Raw genomic sequence first — 25,805 nt, 5'->3', positions numbered from 1 at the left:
ACTCTGCTTATATCATATTGGGTCTTAATTCTACTTTCTAGTACATGGGTACCTGTGGACTGCCGCTTATCCACTCCTTGTGTTCACACACATGCTCTGTACCATATTTTTCCAAGTTATGCATTGATGTATTCCCATATACCTAGGAGAGTAGTCAAAATCTTATATATTATATTGTATTTAAAGTAGCACACATTGAGCAAACTGAAATCAGATAGGCTTAAAATAAAAAATAAATGTATTTACAACACTGCATAAATTGTGCAATTATCCATTCAGAAAACAAAATATAATCACATTAACATAAAAATAAAAAATTTATTACAATCCACATTCAATACATTTTTGAATAACTATAAATTCTTAATTTCTAACCAACATTTTCTTTAAAAAAAGCTTGTTTAAAATAGTAACTTTTGACCCTCTCTCGTTTAAACAGCATCTAAAATGCTTTGTTAATTTATTACTGATCAGTTGGTCTTTGTCGTAAATTTCTAGATTTTCCATTTTCAAATTTTCTCTTTTTGAAGATCGGCACCTCTTCTGTCAGGTCTCCAAGGGAGGTGACTGTTTTTTCTTTAAATATCATTTTTGCATCCTCTGGAACCTGGAGCACTGGCAGAGGGAGATAGTCACTCTCTGTACTGGGAAGCTCTAAGTCCACTTTTTCACTAGAAGAGGAGGTAAAAAAACAACAACTACTAGATGACAAGAACAAGAATGGCACCACAGATGGCAGACAGCACTTTTATTTTCATAGCGGCCTGACAAAATTGTCAGGAAATTTTATAACCCTGGCACAAGTTTACTTGCCCATCCTCATCATGACCATGATAATCTGGCATTAAAATAAATACTGTATTTGCCTTGGGTGAGCTGACAAATAGCAAACTAGGGCCCCTATCCTGCAAACACTCAAGCATGTAAGCATTTTGCTCATGTAAGTCCTATAATAGCCATTATTGCTACTCATGTGTAAAGTTAAGCAGGTGCGTAAGTGTTTGCAGGGTAAACATCTAAGGGAACAATCTTTTGGTACACGATTAGGGAGTTTTGCCAAAGCACACAGGATCAGGTCACATGAGCTTGACTTTGAACAGGGGCTAAGCAGCTACACCCACCACTGAAGTCAACCAGAGCTGCAGGTAGCCAGCAGTCCTCAGGATAAGACCTTAAACCTAACAACTAAGAAATACAAGGTTTGAGTTGCAATCATCAGCTGCCATTGTTTCTGTATTGTTCCACACAGTTCCAGCTTTTCCCACTAAACGGTAAGCCCTTGGAGGCAAAAAATCTGTAATTTGTTTGGTACAGCTTTCCTGCTGCGCAGCCTCAGAGATGCTATATCCAGGGCTATGATTTAGTCCTGGGTATTTTTAGTAAAAGTCGTGGAGAGGTCATGGGCAATAAACAAAAATGCATGGCCCATGACCTGTCCATGACTTGTACCATATACCCCTGACTAAATCTTAGCTAGGGTGCGGGGGTGCTTCTCTGGTGGGTAGGGGTGGGCCGCTGCTTTGGGAGGGGGGGGCTGCTCTGGGGAGGGGGGCCCAAGGTTCAGCAGCACTAACTGCTGGGGGCCACTGAGCAGCAGCTGCTCTGGCTGCCCCTGGGGCTGCCCACCTGTCACTGCTCCTGTTGCCCCCAGGACCGCTGCTCAGGTGGTCCCCAGGGCCAGCTGCACAGGCCAGTTGCGGCTTCAGCAGTGCCATTGCGGCTGGCTGTGGAGCCATTTCAGCAGTGGCTGATGTGGATGTCCCCGGGACCGCCTGAGCGGCTCGCCCCCAGTTCAGCCACACCAGCCACTGCAGAAGTCACGTCACGTCATGTCACCTAACTAAATAAATGAACAAACAAATAAATGAATAAATGTCATTACATTAAAAAAATAAACTAAAAGAGTCACTTTATTCCATGGGCTCTATCATAACGGGGTTAAAAAGAACTTTTGAAGTAATTTTGCTCAGATCCATTAATTGGATTGAGAGTTAATGAAGAAAGGAGGGAAATACAGAATATTTTGTACCTGCTTTAGACTAATCTCCACCACACTAAAAGCCTGTGCTCCTGAAGATTGATATATTCTAACACACAGTGGTTTAGCCTCAAATATTCACACCCTACACACTATTATAATAATCTTTGTACAAAATACATCTTGTGAGGCATTATTGAAAACGAATAACTCACTGGTCAATAATATCATGGTGAAATGTATGTAGCAACAGTATATATAAAGTTATGAAATATCCCTGTATGATGTTCTTCACGTATGTTCAAAACTACACAGCCCTGCCTAGGCACGAGTATACTGAATGCAGAACTGAGTGTTGACTTCAATGTACATATAAGTAGTAAACAGAGTCCTTGAGACAGCAGGGAGAAGACATGGCAGGAAGCAAAGCAAATTTGCATTTCACCAAACGTGAGAAGAAAGAACTTGGAGCCTCCTTCACCACCAGGCTCCATGTTGCCTTCTTTACAGTTTGAATAACTTTGCTTTGAGTAATAACTATCAGAAGAATCCACTTCAAAGATTAACTGGATTATAAAAGAAAGGGGCAGAAAAACCCAAGCTATCTTTCTCTCTCTTTTACCTAAGAAGACAAAGGAACCAGCCCTTTGGCTTTGGGAGGAGATCCTGACCTGAGAATTGGGTCAACCCGATGGCTGGGAACATGTGGTAAGGATTTTGCCTTGAACCAAGTCTAGCTTGTTAAGTTTTAGCTAAGAGAAAGCATTTTATCTATTTCCCTTGTAACCATTTTCGACTTTAATATCATATATTTGTACTCACTTAAAATCTCTCTCTCTCTGTAGTTAAATGAACTTGTTTTATTTTTAATCTAAACGAATCCCGTGCTCTGTTTAAACTGAATGTTTGGTAACTCCAGGTAAAGTAGCAAACTGTTGAATATTGACCTTTTGCAGGGACAATGGACCTTTATATCGGAACTGTCCAGGAAATGGCTGAACAGTGCAGAACTCAGTTTTTTGGGAAAATTCGGAACTGGGAGCGTGTTGGGTGGTGGAAGCCAGAGTGTCAGCAGCGTGTTGCTTACAGGCTGCTGGGGTCAGAGTTGCTGGACCAGGGCTGTAGGTAAACAGACACTCAGGGTGTGACCTGCATGCTGTTAGGTTGTTTGTGAGTAGTCCTGACTGGGAGCTGCAATAGCAAGGCATTATGAAGCACCCAAGGTTGCAGGGCAGGCGGTGACACAACCCCTCACTGGGCTGGATTGCACCCCAGCATGTGACAATATATATAGTCATTAAATATATATTACAACTGACTTTGGGAACTTTAAAAAAAAAAAATCCTTTAAAGTCCCTGAAATGAACTTCAATTATAAGCTATTCAGGGAACAGATGGTCTCTACCACTAGAGCCCCGTAAATCCATGGGTATCCGTTTTGTATCCACAGACCATTATTGCGTATTGCAGCGTGGATGCGGATACAAAATTTGTATCCACACAAGGCTCTGTGGCACACAAACACCCGAACAGCGTGGGTGTCACCCAGCCTGCAGGCTCCAACTTGGCTCTCTGAATCACGCAGCAGCGTGCTGGGCATTCTGGCACTTGTAGTCCCCAGCTTGCTTGGAGGGAAGAGGTAAACTACAGTTCCCAGAAGGGAGTGAGCCAAGCGCCGTTTTGAAGGTGTGGTTGTTCTTTAAATGAGCAGGCGGCAATGGCTACGTGCATTAGAGCCGCTGCAACTGCATAGGGGTGTCCGAGCCCCTCACAGGGATGGCAGCACTGCATAGAAGGATCCAGAATTGTAGCCTCCCTGCCCGGAGCGAGGAAGGAGGTACAGCAGGGGAGAAGCAGGCGGGAGGACAGGAGGTCTCTGGTGAGAAGTGGGGCTGGGGGTGACGGCGTGGTCGGGGGTTTGACACAGCCCTGTGTCACTGCTGCGCAGTGACCTGTGGAGCTTTTTAGAGCCCTGAAAATCCGCAGATATATGCAGATATCTACAGACAATTTTTGCGGATCATGGATTGGATACAGATACACCTTTTTTTATCTGCACAGAGCTCTATCACTTTGTTTCTACAGTGGGTAAGCTAATGGGCTCTAATTCTGATCAAGGCTCTGTGCTACCATAATCTAAATATTAATTAATGTTTGTGGGTTAAACTGAAAACCTCTCACGATAAGCCTAGCATCTCACTCCATGAATGGAAGATGTGACTGCGTCCTTCCTGTAATCAAAAGTCATCCCTCACCTCTGGAGTATGAGAGTGCCTTTTGCCATTGTTCCCCACTTCCATTATACTAGAACCACAGGTAACCCAGCCTGCACCTTACAACCCACAAAAGAATAAACATTTTGATTAGAATTTGCTAAATTGCCACCAAGACAAAGAAGACTTGCATCGCAGAAGTTCTTGAAGAAAGGACAACGAAGGGCATGTCTTCCCCATGCAACTGAGCAAAGTCTCTTTTGTCCACAGACAACCATCTTATATGAAAACTTAAGAAATTAGGGAAAAGTGGCAGCCTTAACTATACTGAGCTGAACAAGTGACATTATACTATGATTCTTACCTATGGAATGTTGAATTTGTTGTTATTATTATTTGCATTACTGTAGTGCTTAGGAGTCCTACTCATGGACCAGATCCCACTAGGTGTTGTGTAAACACTGAACAATAAGATGGTCCAACAATAGTACAACTTTGCATTTACCTAAGGATCCACGCATCCTTATTAATTAACCTTTCTGAGACATGAAAGTGTTATCCCCATTTTACAGAGAGGGAAAATTAAGCACAAAGAAGTTTAGTGACTTGCCACAAGGTAACCAGCGAGTTTTGGGTAGAATCAGAAACGGAACCCAAGAAACTCCAAATTGCCTTGCTCTAAGTCCCAAATTCCCATATTTTTGAGGATAACACAAGCAATTTGTAGCAACTAGTAAATATTTTTACTGTTAACAGTGAGATATTTTTATACTAATACTAAGTGGCTATTTTTACTCTAGTAAAATGCATTATTTTAATTAATTTATGAAAAGATCATATGGGAAACTCATAAACAATAACAGCTATCTGAAAAGATCAAGCTCCATTTCTAGCTGCCTGTAGAGAAGCAACATGGGAAGGCTCTACCATGTCCTCCAAGACATGAGACCATGAGGTCATGTTTAATCTAATGAATGTGTAAGCAAGCAGAATACCTGATTTTACTAGATATGTAGCAATATACGGGCAGGACTTAGCCTATAATTTTTACATAGAGAGAGAGTTCAACAAGCATCATCTGCTTCTCTGATCAAATATTACTGAATTTTTGGAAAAATATATACAGAGCCAAATTTTTAAAGGTGAAAAAATTGTATGCATGACAATTTGCATTCACACCCAGAATGGGGCCTACAAAACTACACTTAAAAATCTGGCCCATGGCATCTGAATGCTAAATCCATTGAAAACAACCATCACCAGCAATTTGTGAAGTTTACCCTGTGATTATAATGAACTTCAGCATTAAAAAAGAATGAAAACTACTTTTTAAATAATCACCATGGGTAAAACCCTTAAATCTTTACTCAGGCTAAACTCCAACTGACTTGAGTATTAATATTGCCTGAGTGAGGAATGCAGGTTTTGGCCCTATAGATAGGGCTTCTGGAACAGCAAGGTGATAGACCTCTTATAAATACTTATGGTAAATGGACACTTACTATGGGTCTTCCTTTTCTGTAACTGTCTCCCAGTTTCCATAAGGGTTTGTCTTTTTAGATACATTGTGGGAGGTAACTTGTGGAACTGACGGGGTCTCATCCTGAGCAACATCAGTTTCTTGTTTAACTTCCTGCCACTCTCCATAAGGGCTTATCTTTTTAACTTTGGGGGGCTTCTCTTCCTCTGTTTCTTCATCGCTGTCTCTTTTCATCTAAGGAAGAAAAAAAACCTCACCTTTAGCAAAAATGCCTAAATGAAACAACAGAATATTGCTCTTTTTCACATCTATTATTTATACTTTTCAACCAAGGAAAACCAAAAGCAATAAAGAAACAATATTTTAGTAGAATTTTACTATTTTTCTCCACAAGCTTCTTACTCCATTCAGAAAGAGACAGTCATTCAATACATGCATAAGAAGAACAATCATTAGAACAAGCTATAGTTAAAAGGTCCCGTCTCACACAGCTGAAAATGAGTGGAATACCACATACACATTTACAAAACAAAGCTCTATCATATATATTTAACTTTTAATTCTTATTTTAATTAAATATTCTTTGCACACTTTCTTATGGATAACATTTGGTAGAACTTTGACTAGTTTTGTACACAACGGGGGAAGAAAATTGGAATAATACCTTAAAGCATTTGTATCTGGGTATTTTCACACTTTAAATAAAAACACTATCTTTGGAAGCCGAAGTTACTGTTTCTGGACTCAAAATAAAATGCACTGGAAAAATTTTATCTACCCATACCTAAAATTACAGCCTTTATTGTGAACTTTAATATGAAGACATAGTATCTAGTTTTGACAGTACTTTTATCCTACCATTGGTCTTGACGGACAATTAATAGGAAAGCCTGTAAGTGTCAAATTTTCAGACAATGGCCATGATCTTGTGGTGTCCCACTGTAAGCAGATATCTTTGAAGAATATGGGCCAAAAATTATAGCCACATATTGAAGTCAATATCAATCTGAGGATCATCTAATGGGGATGCCAATGCCCTTCCTTGGAAACCATGAGCACCTCTAGCTACATCCAAGCCACCCACATTGAAGAGTCTATCTTCCATGGTGTAACAGTGCTGCTGATGTTCCTATAGATTAACAGTTATTTATTTTGCTTTTCAAGCATTATAAAGTGCTAATTCTTATCAACATCAATCAGGTTTAACCTAACTACAATCAATATAGCCACCCAGAAAGATGAAATCACGTTATTCCGGAACATTAATATTGTACATAAAGTAAATCTGATGGGAAAAAAAAAAAACTTACCTTTAAGTTTGTTTCTGGCTTTTGTACTTCACTTTTATTACCATCCTTCTCAGCATCTGATTCAGATCCCTTTGAATCCGCTGTGGTGTGTTCTTCAGGATGATTGTCATCTTTATTGCTCTCATACGAAGATGAAACAAAACCATGAGGCTTCTCCCACGTTGATACTGTTCAACATATTTGGACAGTCACATTATTCATGTTTTAATTCTGGCCTTACATCAGTTCCACTTTGACAACATTAACCTTAAGCAGTACCATATGCTCCATGTGAAAAATACAGTAAAGAATTTAGCATAAGCCCTTCCACTTTTCTTTTTTTCTCATGTTTTCTTTCTAGACTGCTCAAAATTACTTTTTCAATATTTTATTTTTAAACACAAGTTTCATGACAGTTCCACTCAACTTATGAAAAGACTTGCTGTATCCTGTCCTCTACTATGCATTTGATCTTTTCTTTAAAGTAGAAATACTTCAATTAAACCTATCCAACCTACTATACATTATTTACTTTACATACCATTAGTTCTCTTTTCAGATTGGATAATTTAATTATAACAACCCTAATAATGGATTAGGATTCTTTGGCATGTAACTGTGAACATAACTAACACAGCTATAACCCACACTGTTCCCCACTACAAAAATACCTTTGACCATGCATTTGCCATCTCTTGCACTGATTACTCTAACATATTCAGATATGGTGTCCCAGCCCTCCGCACAGATGTTAAAGCCAGCATCCCTATTTACAGACTAAACGTCTATCAGTTTCCTCAGTGCTAGCTGCCTCAGTAGCATACAGTAGAACTAAGGCTCTTTAATTAAAAAGCAGCGTTTACATATCCAAACCTGATTTATTGGAAATCCCTCAAACAACTGAGGGACATGACCTTATCTTGAATTAAACAATGATGTTCCAGTAAACTTGTTGAGTGAGATGGTGTGATGGATGTATCCACATATTGAAAATCCCAATGTCATCACTTAATTGCCTTAAATGCACTGATTTTAATAAAATGTTCCACTATTAAGTGAAAAACCAAGTAATTGCCAGCATTAATTTGAAGAGTCAGCAATTAGTTGAAGAGTTTGCATAGACAGATTCTATTTGACTAGCCAAATCACTTTTATAACACTGGAAAGTACACTGACTCTCAAAAAATTATTTTAAAGGAACACTCAAATTAATAAAAACTATCATACTTTTGACATTATTTTAATATTTTAGACATATTATTAATTAAAAACATTTAACAAATACACTTCTAAGATTTATTATCTTCAAAGAGCAAAAGCTTTCTTATTTAGGTGTGTTGTACTGACATCTAGTGGCCTTCAAAGCTGTTAACAACAAAACAGAGTTTTTGTTGACAATTGTCCCTTCTTTAGAACATTGGGTTAACTAAGAGGACATGTACTCCAACAGAGTTAAATTGCACTGAAAATTAAAACCACAAATATTTGTCTGGTGGTCACAATGAATGGTAACTCAAAATCCAACAGGTATAAAATAATACCAAGCAAAATAGTTACAAAGAAGTTGTTCATGCAGCTTACACAACTATGTAGAACTGTCAAAAGTAACAAAACACAAATTATAAAATACAAACTGGAGTTTAAAAGAGAGCACTGACAAATGACCTGCAAACAAATCTACAAAAACCCCAAACCAAAACCCATCTTTTTGCATATTTAGGCTACATATGCTGAGAAGAGTTATTTTTCTGCATCCTTAGAAATATCAAGACTGCCAAGTCTGATTTTCCCTGTTTTTTTCTGGAGAAATGTCAGTAGTCTCAGATGTTTATTCTATGCTCTGAAGACTTAAGTGAAGGGCAGGTTCTTTAATCATTAAGAAAGAATTCATTTCTCCAAAATGTTGATTAGTTATTACAATTAAATAGGTGTTAACAACAAACAAACAAAAAGCAAAGCGTTTTTACAAGAAATTGACTAAAATCACTTTCCTTCTCAGTAGCTTAACTTTCATTCTTTTGTGTCTTTTGGCATTATTTCACTAGTTCTCCATCCTACAATCTTTTCAAGCCTAGACAAATGCTGAATTTCTAATATGGATGAAAAACAACAACAAATAAAGAAATAAAGCCATCCTTTCAAGTCTTCTTCATACATCATAACGAATCAAAAAAAGGACACAGTTCAATTTTTTTGCAGGTGAAGAAGGGTTTTTAAGTTAGATTGCTTAAACCTCTTTGTTTCCAGGTATTTAACTCAAAATTCTGACACCCAAGGAAAAAAATTCTCTGTTAAAGATTCAAACCAGCATAGGCGCCGACTCCGTGGGTGCTCCGGGGCTGACGCACTCACAGGGAAAAAATGGTGGCTTCTGAGCACCCACCAGCAGCTGCCCTATCAGCTTTCCCCCACCCCCCCAGAGTGCCTCCCACCCACCAGCAGGCCCCACGGATCAGCACCTCCCCCCTCCAGTGCCTCCCACCCACCACGAACAGCTGTTTCGCTGCGTGCAGGCAGGAGGCTCTGGAGGGAAGAGGGGAAGAGTGAGGACGCGGCATGCTCGGGTGAGGGTGCGGAACTGAGCGGGAAGAGGTGAGGTGGGGGTGGGGCCTTGGGGGAAGGGGTGGAGTTGGGGTGGGGTCTGGGACAGAGCCAGAGGTTGAGCACCCCCCAGCACTTTGGAAAGTCAGCAACTAGCGCTGTCAATTAATCGCAGTTAACGGCTGTGATTAACTGAAAGCAAAATTCACGAGTTAATTTTTTGAATGTGTTAATCACATGCCTCTGGGCGGGGCAGAAGGCATCGGACGGGGGGGGGGGGGGGGGAAGATTTGAAGCCTCAGCCCACAGCTCCATGGACAGCGGGGGGGCTGAAGCAGCTCCAGCCTGCAGTTTCCCTGGTGGCAAGGGGGCTGGAGCCCAGCGAGAACAGCTGAAGTTCCGAGCCCCAAACTGGGCTGAAGCCCCGCACCCCGAGAGCGGCTGAAGTGTCGAGACCCCCAGGGGTTGAATTCCTGAGCCCCGTGCCCCCGGGGGGCTGAAGCCCTGAGCTGGGCTGTAGCCCAGAGCCCCCAGCCCTAACCCTATATTTGAAAGTATAGAAAACCCCAAAAATGTAAATAAATGGTATTCTAATATTGTTTAACAGTGCACTTAAAACTGCTATTGGTGTATTGTGCACTAAGGAATTTGAGAGTTTTCAGGAGATGGGGTGGTTTTTGATTAAGCCGCTCACCCTCTTGGTAGTATTCCCCTTTTGGGATAGGGGATTGGCTGTCCCATTTCGGATTCCCAGGTGATAGGTGATAATGAAATTGATCTGAGAGAAAAATAATGCCCACCTGAGCTATCTTTGGTTCAAGGCTTGAGCCTTCCACAGATATTCAAGGTTCTTAAGGTTGGAAAAGACTTGCACTGGGTGTCGGGCTCCCTCGAGGTGATGGTGCCAGAATTCCAAGACTAATTTAATTGTGAGCAGTTCCTTATTTATTATCTTATCATTCTATTCTTCAGGGGGTGAGTTTTCAGGAGTAGTTGGTGCAGGGGTGCAACACGTGCTGTGGACCATACCTCTGAGACAGTATGGCCTCGATGGTTATGTTGGAGGCATGGCTTCCACTATGAATGCCTGGGCCGAGTCCTGGTGTGCTAGAAGCAGAGCAGTGGTGAAAGCAGCCTTGAGCTGTTCAAAAGCATGGCGAGCTTCACGTGTCCAAACAAATTTGATGACCTTGCAGAGTAGGTTGGTTACTGGGGCTATTTACCTTGAGAAACCTGTAATGAACAATTGGCAAAATTTGCAAAGCCCAGAAGAACTGTAACTCCCGGAGGGAATAGGGCACTGCCCAGTTGCGGATGGCCTTTACCTTCCGAGGGTCCATCCTGACTCCTTCTGGGGAGAGGATTCTGTGGAGGACTGGTCAAAGGTACATTTTCCCAATGTCACAAAAAGGCCAATCTTCTGTAGACTTTTCAGGATGGAATGAATGTGGTAACAAATCTGCTCAGGATTATCTGAAAACACAAGTATGTCATTGAGATGGATGATTACATACTGGTCCAGGATGTCTCAAAATATGTTGTTCGTGAAGTGCTGAAAGGTTGAAGGAGCATTTGTCAGCCTGAATGGCGTTACTAAATATTTGAAGTGCCCATAGCGGGGTTTGAAAGGCAGTCTTCCATTCATCTCCTACCCTGATGTGCACTAAGTTGTAAGCACCCCAGAAGTCCAGTTTGGTAAAAATTCTGGCAGACCACACATGATCTAGTAATTCTGATATTAAGGGCAGAGGATACAGGTTTTGGACCATCACCTGGTTTAGGGCCCGATAGTCTATAGAAAGAATGCTAAGCCTGTCTTTTTTCTTAATGAAAAGGACCGAAGCCCCTGCTGGGGAGGTGAAGTGCTAGATGAAGCCCTTGTCCAGGTTTTCCTGGACGCACACACGAAGGGCTGCCAGTTCTGGTTTGGACATCGCATAAATATGTCCATAAGGGACCTTTGCCCCAGGCTGCAGGTCTATGGGGGCAGTTGTAGTCTTGGTGCACAGGTAGCGTGTCTACATTTTTCTTTTAAAAAATGTCTGCATAATCCCAATACTCTTCAGGGAGATGGGGACTCAAGCTTGGGAGTGACTCCTTCCGGTTAGCCGCCACCATCTTGCATTCCCCCACAGGTTCTGTTGTTTCCAATTGGCTACAGGAAACGGGGACTGTGAGGCTTGAAGCCACCTGCACACAGGCAGACCCTTCAGCAGTATTCCAAGGGAAAGCGGACCCTTTTTTCTCTCCAGGAGATGCAAGAGTCGTGCTGCTCCAGCCAGGTAATTCCAAGAATTAGGAGGCAGTGTAGAGAATGGATCATATTGAACTGTAGCACTTCCCAAAGGGCCAGGATTACAGCCTCTAGGGGTTCTGTTTCCTGCATTACTGGTCCTGAGGACAGGATGTATCCATCTATTGCCTCTACAAGGACTGATGTAGGCTTTAAACAGAGGGGGGATTTGTAGTGCTCAAGCAGCTTTAGCATCTATGATGTTATTGGTAGCCCTGGAATCAATCAGGTCCCACTAAGGGGGAATCAGTTTGGCCTCATTCATGGTACGTAACTTTACTCATACTTGGAAGTGTGGGGAGGACCTGCGTGTCCTGGATCAAGTTTCTCTTGAGGACTGGGGAGTAGTTCCAGAACATAGAGCCCTGGTGGTGCCCAGGCTGCCTCTCCCCCACCATAGGGCCTGGCCTCGCTCACTTCCCAATTCCTTGCAGGTTGAGGTCCACAATGGACAAGAGGCGACGGCATGTCTTTGTGCTTCGCAATAAATGCATAGGTTACTGTGCGGTCATCATTTCTTTTCTTCCAGGGTCAAGCATCGGTGACCTAGATCAACCTGCATCAGTTCACAGTTGGGCCCTGGGGTTTCTGGAGTGGTGTTGAGCAAAGTGGTGGCAGGGTGCCCCTCCTCTCTTCCTTTTGCTCAGACAGCTGGTTGTTGATGCGGAGAAATTGGTCAGTAAAAGCATCCAAGTGGGTTGGGGTCTCAACGTGGGTTAGCTTATCCTTTACCTCCTCACTACAGCCATACCGAAAAAGCAGAATTTGGGCTGCCTCATTCTATTCAATGTCAGCCATGAGGTGATGGAACTAGGCAGCATACGAGGCAGCTGGCTCTTGCTGGAGCCTTCGTAGTGTGGCTTCTACTGGGTGAGTGTGATGAGGGTCATCAAACGTGCAGAAAATGCTCACAGGAAGGTGTTCCAGTCTGTTAACACCTGGCTGTCCTGCTCCAGCATGGAGGAGGCCCAATCCAGTGCTTCTCCAGCTAGCAAACTGATCACTAGTCCCACCCTGGCCTGGCCGGTGTAAAAAAGAGAGAAAATTGGTTCAGGCACCCCCTGAACCTCTGGTGGTTTCCATCAAAACATTTGGGTAGTGGTACTGCAGGACGCTGTTCAGAGAGCAGTGACCCAACCCAAGCCTGGAGCACAGATCTCTCTTCCTGGGACTGTAGTAGCAGCTCATGGAGTGTCTAATTTTCCACTAGGAGCTGTGCCACTTGGGAATGGAGCAGATGGTTCTTGGTTTGGAGTTGCACGACCCGCTCCTGCAGATCTAGTACCATCTAGTACATGGGGTCCCATGGGAGATGGTAGACCCGTCCCTTCCATATCCCTGTTAAGGGGCTCCTGCAAAGGGGGTCGGAAGCGGGTCTGGGCAAACTGTAAGGGACCAGGGCATAGGCGGTCTGCACTAGCGGTCACAGCGGGGCTGGTGTCCACACATCAGGGACAGTAGTCAGTGAGCAGAGGTCGAAGGAATTGCTAGAGCCGGGTTCAAATAAGCAAGAATTGAGGTCAGAGTCAGGCTGAGGTCAGAGACCAAGATCAGGGAAGTATCATGCTAGAGTCAGGAGGCCAGAGTCAGGGTCAGAGTCAAACTGGGGTTGGAGGCTGGAGGTCAGTTGCAACACGCCCAAAGTTTGTGTTGTTGCCTAGACAATTTGCTAGGGCACCCTCCAGTGTTAACTAGGCTGCTCAGCCTAGTTAATGCAGCATGATGCTGCATTATCTTTCCACTCTATCCTCCTCTCTGGACTTAGGGATTGCCTTTTAAGGTGGAGTTCTAAGAACAGCTTAATGGCTCAGAAGTTCCTGGCAGTATTGTTGGACCATATCAGGGGATTTCTGTATTAGAACCATAAAGTGTATGTGTATAAGAAGTCTGAGGCCAAGAGAGACAAGGGGTAAGATTGAATTCTCCACAGCTTAGGCCTCTTGCTTTTTCCATTTCTGTGTCTCTCCCTCTCTGTGAGAAACATGCAAGGCCAAACTGCTAATTGTGTTAACACATCCTAAGACAGAAAGTCTGTTCTCAAAAAGGAATCAGGCTTTGCAAAAACAACTGTAATTGTTCTTCAAAACAGAACACCGCTTTTAACTTGTTTGCTATGTATGTTAAAGTTTAAGTAGATTTGCAACATCCTGAGAGTTGCTAGAAGTAAGAAATAGTAAAGTAATAAGTGATAAATGTATGTTAAAATAGAGGATGTATGTGAATGGATGCTTGATTTAGATAAAGGATAAATTGATTTAGATAAAGAATGAATGGTCAGGGAAGTGCCAGCCTAAGAATTACAACTTCAGTCTCGATTGGCCGAAGAATGCGTAGCACGGAGATAACTGGATGACCCCACAGGGCAGTCCGGAATCCACCCAAGTGCCCCCCCCCCCCCCCGGATGGAGGGCTGAAGACTCCAAAGAATAAGATAACACTCAGACATTAGGGATGTGCCACCTGCTGATTGATAATCACCTCAAACAAACATCAGCAGGATGAAGCAATTCCCATAGACTTGTATAAGGACAAAATCCTATAAGAACAGACTCTAAAGACTGAAAACTTTGAGTCTGGTTCTGCAACCACCCTCCAGGAGCATCGAATGTGCATCTGACAAGGACTCGGCTCCACCCTCGTGTGCAGGCTACCTGGCCAGTACTTTGCCATGAGCAACCTCTAGGCTGGTAACTATAACAACTCTGCAGAACGTGTATGAATGAGTGTGTGAATGAATAAGAAATGGGAGTGAAATAATATTGAATTGCAGATCTTGATTTCTCGCGCTCTCTCTGTATTTACAATAAACCTGGCATTTTGCCTCATCTCTCTTATAAGATCCTGTTGGTATTATTTTATTAGTGTAACAGTATGGCTTGATTGTAGCTATACTGCCTGGGAGCACAAAGGGACCCCAAAGTTGGGACAAAAGTAGAGAATCTGCACATGGCCAGTCCTGTCCTACTATGAGTCCCAAAGATCAGTAAGGTTTAGAGACAGAACAGTTGCCCGTTTTGAGGGGGTGTGCAGAAAGCTGCATTATGCAAGAAAAGAGATTAAGGAAAACTGTTATATGGAGATATACCTATCTCATAGAACTGGAAGGGACCCTGAAGGGTCATTGAGTCCAGCCCCCTGCCTTCACTACCAAGACCAAGTACTGATTTTGCCCCAGATCCCTAAGTGGCCCCCTCAAGGACTGAACTCACAACCCAGGGTTTAGCAGGCCAATTCTCAAACCACTGAGCTATCCCTCCCTCCCTTAGAGGATCTCTGCAATCTCTCCCCCACTGGTATTTCTGTAGGAGGAAACAATCCAGGCTATTATTATTTGATCCTACACTCATGTCAGATAATTATACATGTATGATCAATAATAAAATAACTGGTCAAATATCAAATTCAGTCCACTATTGAAGTAATGGGGAAATTGGTTCTCTTTCACTGGCTGGATTATTTTAAAATCTAAATCTTACTCTATAATTTCCCAAGTTGTATATATTCTATTTTAGGAAATTTAAGCTTGCTAGAGAGAGTATGTAAACTGTATCAGTGAAGACAGCCCACTCTCATTCCCCCCCCCCCTTACTTTTTTCTTAACTGCTGACTCTCCTCTGGTCTTTCCCCTCACGTACAAACGTGCTTCAGTCTCTTCTATCTTATAAAAAAAACATCTTTGACCAGACTTGCCTCTCCAACTAATGCCCCATCTCCCTTCTTCTTTCATTTCTAAGCTCACTGATAGGGCCCTACCAAATTCATGGTCCATTTTGGTCAATTTCATGATCATAGGATTTTAAAAATCGTAAATTTCATGATTTCAGCTATTTAAATCTGAAACTTCACAGTGTTGTAATTGTAGGGGTCCTGACCCAAAGAGGAGTTGTGGAGGGGTCGCAAGGTTATTGTAGGGGGAGTTGCGGTACTGCTACCCTTCCTTCTGCTGCAGGTGGCGGCGATACCTTCAAAACTAGCCAATGGAGAGTGGTGGCTGCTGACCAGGAGCCCAGCTCTGAAGGCAGAGTCGCTTCCAGCAGCTGCGCAGAAGTAAGGATGGCATGGTATGGTATTGCCACCCTTACTTCTGCGCTGCTGCTGGCAGGGCGATGCCTTCATAGCTGGGAATCCTGCCAACAGCTGCCGCTCTCCGGCCACCCAATGCTGAAGGCAGCGTAGAAGTAAAGGTGGCAATCCCACGACGCCCCTGCAACTCTCCTTTGGGTCAGGACCCCCAATTTGAGAAACGTTGGTCTCCTCCCTGAAATCTGTATAGTATAGGGTAAAAGCACACAAAAGATCAGATTTCACGGGAGAGACCAGATTTCACAGTCTGTGATGCGTTTCTCATGGCTGTGAATTTGGTAGAGCCCTACTCATTGAACATGCTATCTGCAATCGCTGTCTCAAGCTCCTCTTCTCCAATTCCATCCTAGATCCTTGCCAATCTGGCTTCCATTCTTTGACCTTTTGCTCTGGCCTCTTCCTAGCCAAATCTCAGAACCATACTCCATCCTCATCCTCCTTGACCTGTCAGCCATCTTTAACACAGTTTACCATGATCATCTTCTTGAAACCTTGTTCTCCCTTGGCTTCCGTGACTCTGTTCTCTCCTGGTTTTCCTCCTACCTCCCCAATAATTCTTTTAGTATGTTCTTTGGAGGATCCTCCTCATCTGCCCTCCAACTGTCTGTGGGAGTTCCACAAGGCTCTGTCTTTAGTTCCCTTCTCTTCTCTAGCTATACCTTATCTCTAGGTAATCTCATCCACACACACAAGTTCAGTACCATCTCTGTGTGGATGATTCACAGATCCTCCTCTCTACTCCAGATCTGTCCCTTTTGTCCAGCTAACACCTCAGACAGTCTCTCTGACATCTCCTCGTCGAGGGTTAGCCCAAGCTCAACATAGCTAAAACAGAGCTCAATCTTCACCTGCAAGCCTTTCCTCCGACTCCTTTCTCAATCACTGTGGACAACATCACCATCCCACCTGTCACTTGGGCCCATAACCTAGGCATCATCTTCAACTGAGACCTCTCTCTAGGTCCTCACATGAGTGCTACATCTAAGTCTTGCAGATTCTTTCTACATAACATCTCTAAAATATGGTCTTTCCTATCCTTCCACACAGCTAACACTCTCGGCCTGGCTCTCATGATCTTGTGTCTCATCAATTACTCCATCATTATCTTTTCTGGCCTTGACAAACGCAATCTTGCCTCACTGATATCTATTCAGAAGGCCCTTCACGACCTATCCCCGCCCTTCCTATCATTTCTCATTCAGTATCTAACGACTGACTCCTTCCTCTGATCGGTCCAAGATGCCAGCCTCCATTGCCCACTTGTTACATTTTCAAAACAAGCACCCGCATGCTTTCTCCCATGCTGCCACTCATGCTTGGGAGAATCTCCCCGCAAACATCCACAAAACTAAATCCCCCTTCAAACTCTTTTACCAGGAAGCCTGCAAAAAATTTGACAACAACTAGGTTGCTGGCATCCTGAGACAAGAGCCTATCATGTTGACCAATATTGTCTCAGTGTATCCATCGGTTTGTCTGTATCCATCTGTTGTCTCTAGTCCTATACTTAGATTGTAAGCTCTTTGGGGCAGGGACTGTTTTTTGTACAGCATCTAGCACAATGAGGTACTGGTCCATGACTGGGACTCCTAGGCACTACTATAACATAAATAATAATAATAACAACAACAACAACAATTGTAGCACTAAAGTTACAGCAAAAACAAAACAAAACAAAACAAAACAAGAGCCTGTCCCTCTTTGGTTTCCAAACAAAGATTTTTTTAAATAAAATTATGTATATGGACTACCCATACTTCACAGTTACAAACTGAATGTGTAGACATATATGAAATTATTATGTTTGCATGCCATCAAGGATTTGCCTGTAGGCCAACAAAACTAGGAGTGGTTTAACAAAGCATAAAGCATCAGATGATTCTCAGCTGAGGGAAACGCTGAATTAAGCAACAGGCATAATTTAGCCATTACTACATTTTCAAAAGATTCAAAAGTTTGAAATAGTTCTAAGAAAGTTTTATTAAAAACAAAAAACAAAACCAAACCATCTCTTTCAAGACAGAGCTCAATTGTGAAATCTATGTTGCTTACCTCCTGTCTCTGTATTATAATAGTAGGTCTGACCATCTTCACTGACTCCTTCCACCCATACTCCTGTCTAATGAAAACACACAGAAAGTAAATTAGTGGAATAAATTTTAATGACTAACCAAATAATTGCTGACAAACTATAAAGATATTCAGCCCTCCAGTACTTTCCAGTCATGATCATTATGATGTTTTTAGGGCCTGCTCCAACTCATATTAAAGTTTCTGGAAAAATTCCCCATTGACTCTGCTGGGAGTTAGATAGGGACCTTATAACTTAAAGTAATACATGTGCAAACATGCACAAAGACACTCTACAGGTACACATATTTCACACATATATACAAATAGTTAGTTTTTAAAAATAGGATGCTCAGTAGCAATCACTGTAGTTAAGGTTGCCAAACAGTTGAAATTACAACTTAACCCATTATTATTTTCACATGCTTGTGGCTTTCCAAAACATTCACTGCTTGAGTCTCAGAGGGGTAGTTGTGTTAGTCTGTATCAGCAAAAACAATGAGGAGTCCTTGTGGCACCTTAGAGACTAAAATTTATTTGTTAGTCTCTAAGGTGCCACAAGGACTCCTCGTTGTTTTTACTGCTTGAGTTGACATTTTCCATAGTTGGTTTCTGACCTAAAGTTAACAGAAAAGTTCTCAAAGTCTGAGAAAAATTCATCTAGCAGATTTAAAGTTTTGTGAGGGTTGGAGAAAAACAACTTGAACAAACCCTACTCCAAACTGAAAACAAAAATAAGCCAACACTTGTCTTCCTTCCTTCCAACACAGGGCTTAGCAACAATGGCTGAAGACTGAAACTTGACATGAACATAGTCCTCACTGAGGACTAAGGCATTTCCTTATTTGGAAAATATATTAATTTTCACACAACATTAATAACAAAGTCATGACTGTTTAAGAAGTGCATACTGGACATGAACCTTTGAAATTTCCCTTAAGCTGCACACTGATCTAGCCCACAATGTTATTTTTACATTAATATATGTGGGATTATAATTAATCACATACACAACAGTCTTAACTTCATGCAATGCTAGACTGCATTTTCTTAAAAAGTCAAGAAAATCAAAAATTAAGATTTGCTTTGTAACATTTTTGCACATACTATGTATAGCAGGAGTTGGCAACCTTCGGCACATGGCCCATCAGGGTAATCCGCTGGCGGGCCACGAGGGGGACCGTGACTGCAGACGGTTAACGTAAACAAAATGTCTCGCGGCCCGCCAGCGGACTACCCTGATGGGCCAAGTGCCGAAGGTTGCCAACCCCTGCTATATAGAAATCTTCGTATATATGCTGGTGAAATGAAATCAGTTGATTCAGAGAAGAAAAACAGCCCCTTATGAACACGTTTCCTCAAGGTTTTATTCTTGTGGTTTTACAGTGCATTAGTTTACATAAGAGGAAACAAAAGAAAAATTGCTGTGCATAACTAGAAAGCAGACAACAAAAAATAGCCTGTGGCGTAACTTGGTCCTTTCTATTATAGCATGATCTATTAAAGCTATGCGATGCATTCTGGGCATGATCCAGCAGAGAAGTTAAGCATATGCTTAACGTTAAGCATATGCTTAACTTCTCTGCTCTAAAATCAGGGAGCAGAATTAAAAACACAACTGTGCAACTATATAGCTGGAAGAAACACATATATGCAGCACTATGGAGTTCCACAAATACTGCACTACATAGTTGCATAGGATTTACTGCAATTAATGTTTCAACAAACGAATAGAAGTTATTTAATCTGCATAAAAGAAACAAGCCAAATTTTTAATTGCTTATAGGTGGAATTGCTCAGGCAAACTTAATTCTGACATTTCTTAACTTTTGAGTGCTTGACTTTGCAACATTAACATTCTTTTAACATAGTTTTTGGGTGCGTGTACACACACACACACACACACACACACACACACTGCATGTATACCGTACAAATAATGTTTCCTAAAGGAGAACTAGCCACATGTAAAAAGTTTAAAACATTAGCCATTTCCAAGCAAAAGAATCTTATGAATTATTTTAAAATGTGAACATATAATTTTTTTCCTGTGTTGACTAATTTGCAAAAGGCAGAACAGGATTTGCTTGATTTTTTACAGAAAGATTCAGCTTTTTTGGCTGAAACACAGCATCAAAAGTTTGACTCCAAAAGAATATTTTAAAAAAAGTTATCTGTGACTGAAAACAGGAGTTGGTAATGAAAGCTGAGTTTTAACCTTAACTGTAGGTTTCACAGCTCTATGTATTCAAGCTACAATATATTTTTCTAAGATCCACAAAATGTAGGTTGTTGAATTCAATATTATGAATAATACATGAATGAGAGATAAGTCAATTAGGCAGCAAAAAGTTTTGTAAATAAAGCCATAAGAACAAAGAAGTAGTACAAATAACATTTGATTACCATTTGTGAGTTTCGAGAGTTGTCTCGAAATCCTTCAGGTTTCTCCCACTGTGATTCTTTAAACAGAAACATATTTAATTTATCATTTATAAAACCATTTCAATTTTTACTATCAACCATTATGACAAATAGTTGACTAGAACATATTGCAGTTGTGTATGCTCACCCATGCATGACTAATATATGTATTACTCATCTAAAAAGAAATCACACTGGGTCAGATTGTGATCCCCTTACTCCACTGAACAGTAACCCAAGAGTAGTCCCACTGAAGTAACTGAGACTAAATGTGGAGTAAGGATATGACAATCTGTCCTACTATGACTTGTAAATTTCTACTGCATTATAATTGATATATAGTTATAGTACATTTAAAATATCTTCTTATAGGACAATCAGCCAGGAGAGACTGAGAAACAGAAGACTTTTACGGTTTGGAAGTTAGGAAGGACTGAGAATTACACCAATGTCAGTGCCTAAGAGAAACCGTGTGTAGATTACCCATCTAATCATAATATAGGACCCCTTCAGTGCTCCACAGCAAACACATTCATTAAGGCCCTATCAACACACTGTGTTCCTGACCCCAAATAAGGTGACCAGTTTAATCCTGTGCAGGTAAACAAGAAACCCAGTAATCATAGTCTAATCTCATTATCTCATTTACCTTGAGATACTATTGGTACTCAAATAATTACCCATTTTATACCTGAGCCCTGATAAAGTGGATTCTGATTGCCCTTTTTTGGGTGGGGGTGGAGAGGGGATTGCCCTTCTGTGCATTTAAATATAATATTTGTAGGGTGTCAAGAACTTCTAGGAACGTCCATGAGTTCTCCTGTTATTTACTGATTAATAAAAATGTTAAGCTCTGGGCACTCTCACATAATTATAAAAGTCATGAATTTATAATATATAATTGTCCACACACTAATAATCAACCTACCAACACAGATAGTGGAAGGCTAACAAAGTGTATGGCGCCCTCCTTTGTTCAGAGGGAATGATTAGATCAATATTTGTTCCTTGCCATTATTTACCTCCAGTTACAGTATTGTAGTAATACATGTAACCCTCAGGGGAAAGTCCTTGCACCCATTCCTTTGTTTCATCTGATGGCACTTCTGAGGTGTCTTTTCTCTTTTTTTTCTTTTCCTTCTTTTCTTTCTTTTCCTCCTGTTTACTTTGTGTTGAACTGGGACCTATAGAATCTTAAAGAAAATAACACCCATATTTTTCAGAGTTATAATCAGAATTTACTTATTGGGCATTCCTCATACAGGCAACAGCAAATATCAACTTAGTCCAAAGTAGTTTCTTCTTTCATGATAGTAGATAATGTTTTCACCCCTCAGCTCACAGAGAGCCGAGATATCAAAAGCTTTTCTAGTATAACACTATACTATTATGAATCAGTCTGAGAATCACCAGGAGAAACAAGCTGAAAAATCTAAATTCAAGGATTACCTCAGGGCTATTGAGCATGGAGTCAACAGAAGCTAGAAACCAGAAGAGTTATGGAGGAGACAGTCTCCATGGAGGGTTCAAACTAACAGGACTAATTAAAAAAATGGTGGTTTACTCTCATGGTAACAGAACAAAAGCACCTGCTCAACTTTAAAGTGGGAGGAGATTAAAAGAAGAAAAAAGGACTCAGTTAAGTGATGGATGCAAACTCAACTATTAGCTATGCACTTGTCTCCATTGGGAAAATTGGGACTGGTGCAGCTCCACCATAATTAATGACTGGTGCAGCTCCACCAGTAACTGTAATAATAGAAACTGTACAGTAGTAGTGCTTAGGCACTTTTTCTACCACCTGAAGTGTCCTGAGGGTTAGAAGACATGACGGTAAAAACCCTGCTTACACAACTTCACAGCTTCCACTATTGCTAACACTGTGGCAAATTATATGTCCCATTTTTGCCAATGTAAACACAATTCTGGAGTTTCTGCAAAACTAATACAAAAGAAAATCCTGTTCAATATTATCTCTATTGCTGCCTTTAAGCCTTTTCTGGCAGCTACAGGAACTACCTGACTTAACTCCAAGCCTTTTCAGATCCTCTTGATATGCTTTCAGTGCAGCTTCCTCCATTGCTGCGAATTCCTTTGACATTTTTTCTTCTTCTTTTGCCTTTTCCATACTTTTCTTTTTAATCTACAATTTAAAAAAAAGGAGGGGGAGGGGAGAAGAAATAGACCAAAGTCATAAATAAAAGAGATAAAAAATTAAATGTTTAGAGAAAAAAGGAAAAATTCAATTTACCTCACTAATTTTCTTTGCCACATTTTCCTTATGGTTCTTTCCCCTTTCATGAAATTCAATGCTCTTAAAGAGAAAAAAAGTAAATTAAAATACAATAAAAAATAATTTGCAGGAAATTAATTTCCTTTGGTAAACTACAAATATATACACAGACAAGAAGAAAAACTTAGTTAAGCTGGAGTTAAGACTGAATGTACCCAACGTAGGTAAAAATTGTTATGAAAAAATCCAACCATTAGAAACTTAGGAAATACAAAGTAAAGTTTAAACATAAAAGAAATCCAGCAGTAGAAAGAATGGAAGTGCAGTTATATTCTGAAAAATGGCATGGTGAAGTTTTATATTGACTGGGTCTCAGTGACATCAGATGGTTTGTATGGGGTTTTAATTAAAAAAAATATATTAAACAAATTAAAGAGCAGGGACCCCTGTTTGGTTTGGGAGTTTTGCATGGCCCACGGTTCTCTAGCTCCCTTCTATGCCCCCAGGATTCATATCTCAATTTCCACTCCCCTTTACCTTCCAAGTCTATAAGACTTACCATAGACCAGGGGTCGGCAACCTCTGGCACGCGGCTTGCCAGGGTAAGCACCCTGGTGGGCCGGGCCAGTTTGTTTACCTGCCGATGCAGCAGGTTCGGCCGATTGCGGCTCCCACTGGCCGCGGTTCACCGTCCCAGGCCAATGGGGGCTGCAGGAAGTGGCGCGGGCCGAGGGATGTGCTGGCCACGGCTTCCCGCCGTACCCATTGGCCTGGGAAGGCGAAGCGCGGCCAGTGGGAGCCACGATCGGCCGAACCTGCCGACACGGCAGGTAAACAAACTGGCCCGGACTGCCCAGGTGCTTACCCTGGCGAGCCACGTGCCAGAGGTTGCTGACCCCTGCCATAGACCTTAGTGGATCAATAGGAACTTATGGGACTCATGAAGATCATATTAAGATCCACCGAGCTCTTGAGGTCTTTAAAAACTCTGTAGTTAAGCAAATCTGAGATTGGGAGCAGAAATCAAGGTATGTAACCTAGGAGATCAGGCGGACTGGGAGTAGGATGCGGATAATTTAGGAAGACAATTGGAGAGCCTCTAAACCAAAGAGGCTGCCAGATAGAATAGGGGAAACAGAAGCCTGAAGAGCTTAGGAGTCCTGCAGGAGCACTGAGGGAGGTGTGGTGCGAAAGCCGTGGGGAGTTTAGGAGCTCTTGGGGTTGTAGGAATCACGTCCTAATCCAGGTGCTAGTGTACTTGCTGACAAACAAGGCTCAAAAGTACTTCTGGAGGCCTGGCATACCAACATGGCAAATGGTGCATGCTCAAAGTGATAATTTGGTCTTAAGTGCTTAGAGCACAAACTTTAGAAGGACTGCAGGAGGGAGGCAACACTACTATGCTCTTGTGGATTCTGTTGACATTCTAAGGTCCACAACAGGTCCTGTAGACTTTAGAAGATCTGCACAGAGGCAAAGCTTCAAGACAATGATGTGCATGGTATTTACCTGGGTGGTTTTTACTAGGTAAAATCATGGTTTTTACTGCACCAGGAAAAACTAGTTAGTCCCAGTTCAAGACCTTTTCTGTTTTAAAAACTGTTTCATTGAGGCACACCACATCACACTTCATTTTAGTTACACATTCAAATTATCAAATTCAATAAGGAAGTAGATTTGGAGATTAATTTAGGGTTATACAAATAAAAAGTAAAACTGCAGTAGGGGTAATACTAATATATATAATATAATACTGAACTTTGGAATGTCTGTATACATTTTCAGTATTTTCTCAAGGAAATTATACATGTCATGACTCATATTTCAGTTTTCAGTATTATATACATATTATATATACTGCAAAACTATTAGCATATTGGTAAATATTTTTCAGTAATTTTCATTAGTATATTCTAAGAATAATTTTATTTTTCCCAGTTAAACTGGGTTTACACCGGTATTTACCAGTACCTTGTCCAGGCTAGTTTTTCCCAGGAAATGGCCAACCTTGCTTCAAGGTGGAGCAAAATTCAAATTATGGAGCCTGAGAAAATGGAACTTGATTCTCCAGACCTTTTACACATGAATAAGGAATGTAGGATCAAGCCCTAGGGCTCCAGTCTTGGATTGAGGTCCATGGAGTACAGGAGATTCTTAATGCAGGATCCAGGTCTTAATTTGCAAGTCTTTTTTCCCCTAGTTTTATAGCTAACATGGCTTACAAAAGCATATTTAAAATAAACAAACACTAGGTAAACATTAGTTTACATGTCAGTAAACAATACTAAAAAATATTTTAAAAGCATATAATTCAAATTCTAGTACTTCAGAATCAGTAATATTACACTAACTAGACCAACATACAGGCTTGTTGTCTGCTATCCAGCACTTGCAGTAACCACAGAATTTCTTTGGCTGTGATTTCCAGTAATCAGCCCTAAACATAAACAAACAAACAAACAAATTAGAAAAAAAATTAGGTAGATTTATGCATAATCAGAAACAAAATAACCAAAGCAAAAAGTTCTGAAACAGAGAGCATCAGAAACCAAGTCCAGCCTTGCCATGGTGCTTGGCTGTGCTGTCAAGGATTTCTTCTGCACAAGTTTTTGTGGACAGTTTAGAGTGGCTATTCTAGGTCAAAAACAATATTTATTAATGACTTAGACTGTTTCACAAAACAGATCAGAAGTTGTCAACTTAGGGATTGTGCCCAAGCTGTTACCTGTGGCTTTGCAAAAATTTCTACAGACCCAAAGCCTTCACTTACAACAGAAATTATGTTTTTGGTGCTTCTGTAGTCAGATAACCTTCCAAATATTAACAGCTGCAGTAGGTAGGCTTATTGAATACATAACAGTGGGGAATGCACAATTCATGATATCTGCAATAAAAATGTAGACTTGGATATTTTTTAAACTATCAACATAACATAAATACGTACTTTGGCTATATAGTACAATGAATTTAAATATTTTGGGGAGAGAGAAAGAGATATTTTTGGACAACTCAAAACTGTGCAAAGGATTCTGGAACAGATATGAAATAGATTCTAGTTATGTCCCAAAATGTATTAGGCCAAAGACTGGAAAATTTGAAATAGGCAATTAGAGAGCAGGTCCAGAGCACCTCTTGGACCTTCTCTCTTAGTTGAGAAGTTGTTCCTAAACCATCTCTAATTCTTTTAACAAATGGAAAGTG

At 41.2% G+C, this 25,805-nt stretch overlaps 1 protein-coding gene across 3 annotated transcripts in view; it reads right to left on the bottom strand.

Annotated features, from left to right (window-relative positions):
• Positions 1 to 220: 220 nt before the first annotated feature.
• The window catches only part of WBP4 (WW domain binding protein 4), a 34,413-nt gene continuing 8,828 nt past the window's right edge, over positions 221 to 25,805 (bottom strand). For all 3 annotated transcript variants that reach the window (XM_065581168.1, XM_005301468.5, XM_065581169.1), the window contains exons 2-10: positions 24,969 to 25,041; positions 22,623 to 22,685; positions 22,391 to 22,514; positions 21,394 to 21,564; positions 20,354 to 20,409; positions 17,930 to 17,996; positions 6,982 to 7,148; positions 5,694 to 5,905; positions 221 to 671 (exon numbers count right to left, since the gene is read on the bottom strand). In XM_065581168.1, the coding sequence (XP_065437240.1) occupies positions 464 to 671; positions 5,694 to 5,905; positions 6,982 to 7,148; positions 17,930 to 17,996; positions 20,354 to 20,409; positions 21,394 to 21,564; positions 22,391 to 22,499 (990 nt within the window). In that variant the 5' untranslated portion in view covers positions 22,500 to 22,514; positions 22,623 to 22,685; positions 24,969 to 25,041 and the 3' untranslated portion in view covers positions 221 to 463. The remainder of the gene's footprint in view (positions 672 to 5,693; positions 5,906 to 6,981; positions 7,149 to 17,929; positions 17,997 to 20,353; positions 20,410 to 21,393; positions 21,565 to 22,390; positions 22,515 to 22,622; positions 22,686 to 24,968; positions 25,042 to 25,805) is intronic.

This window comes from Chrysemys picta, chromosome 1, assembly GCF_011386835.1.
Source record: "Chrysemys picta bellii isolate R12L10 chromosome 1, ASM1138683v2, whole genome shotgun sequence".
Lineage (NCBI taxonomy): Eukaryota > Metazoa > Chordata > Testudines > Emydidae > Chrysemys > Chrysemys picta.
This window is presented reverse-complemented; position numbering and strand designations above follow the sequence as displayed.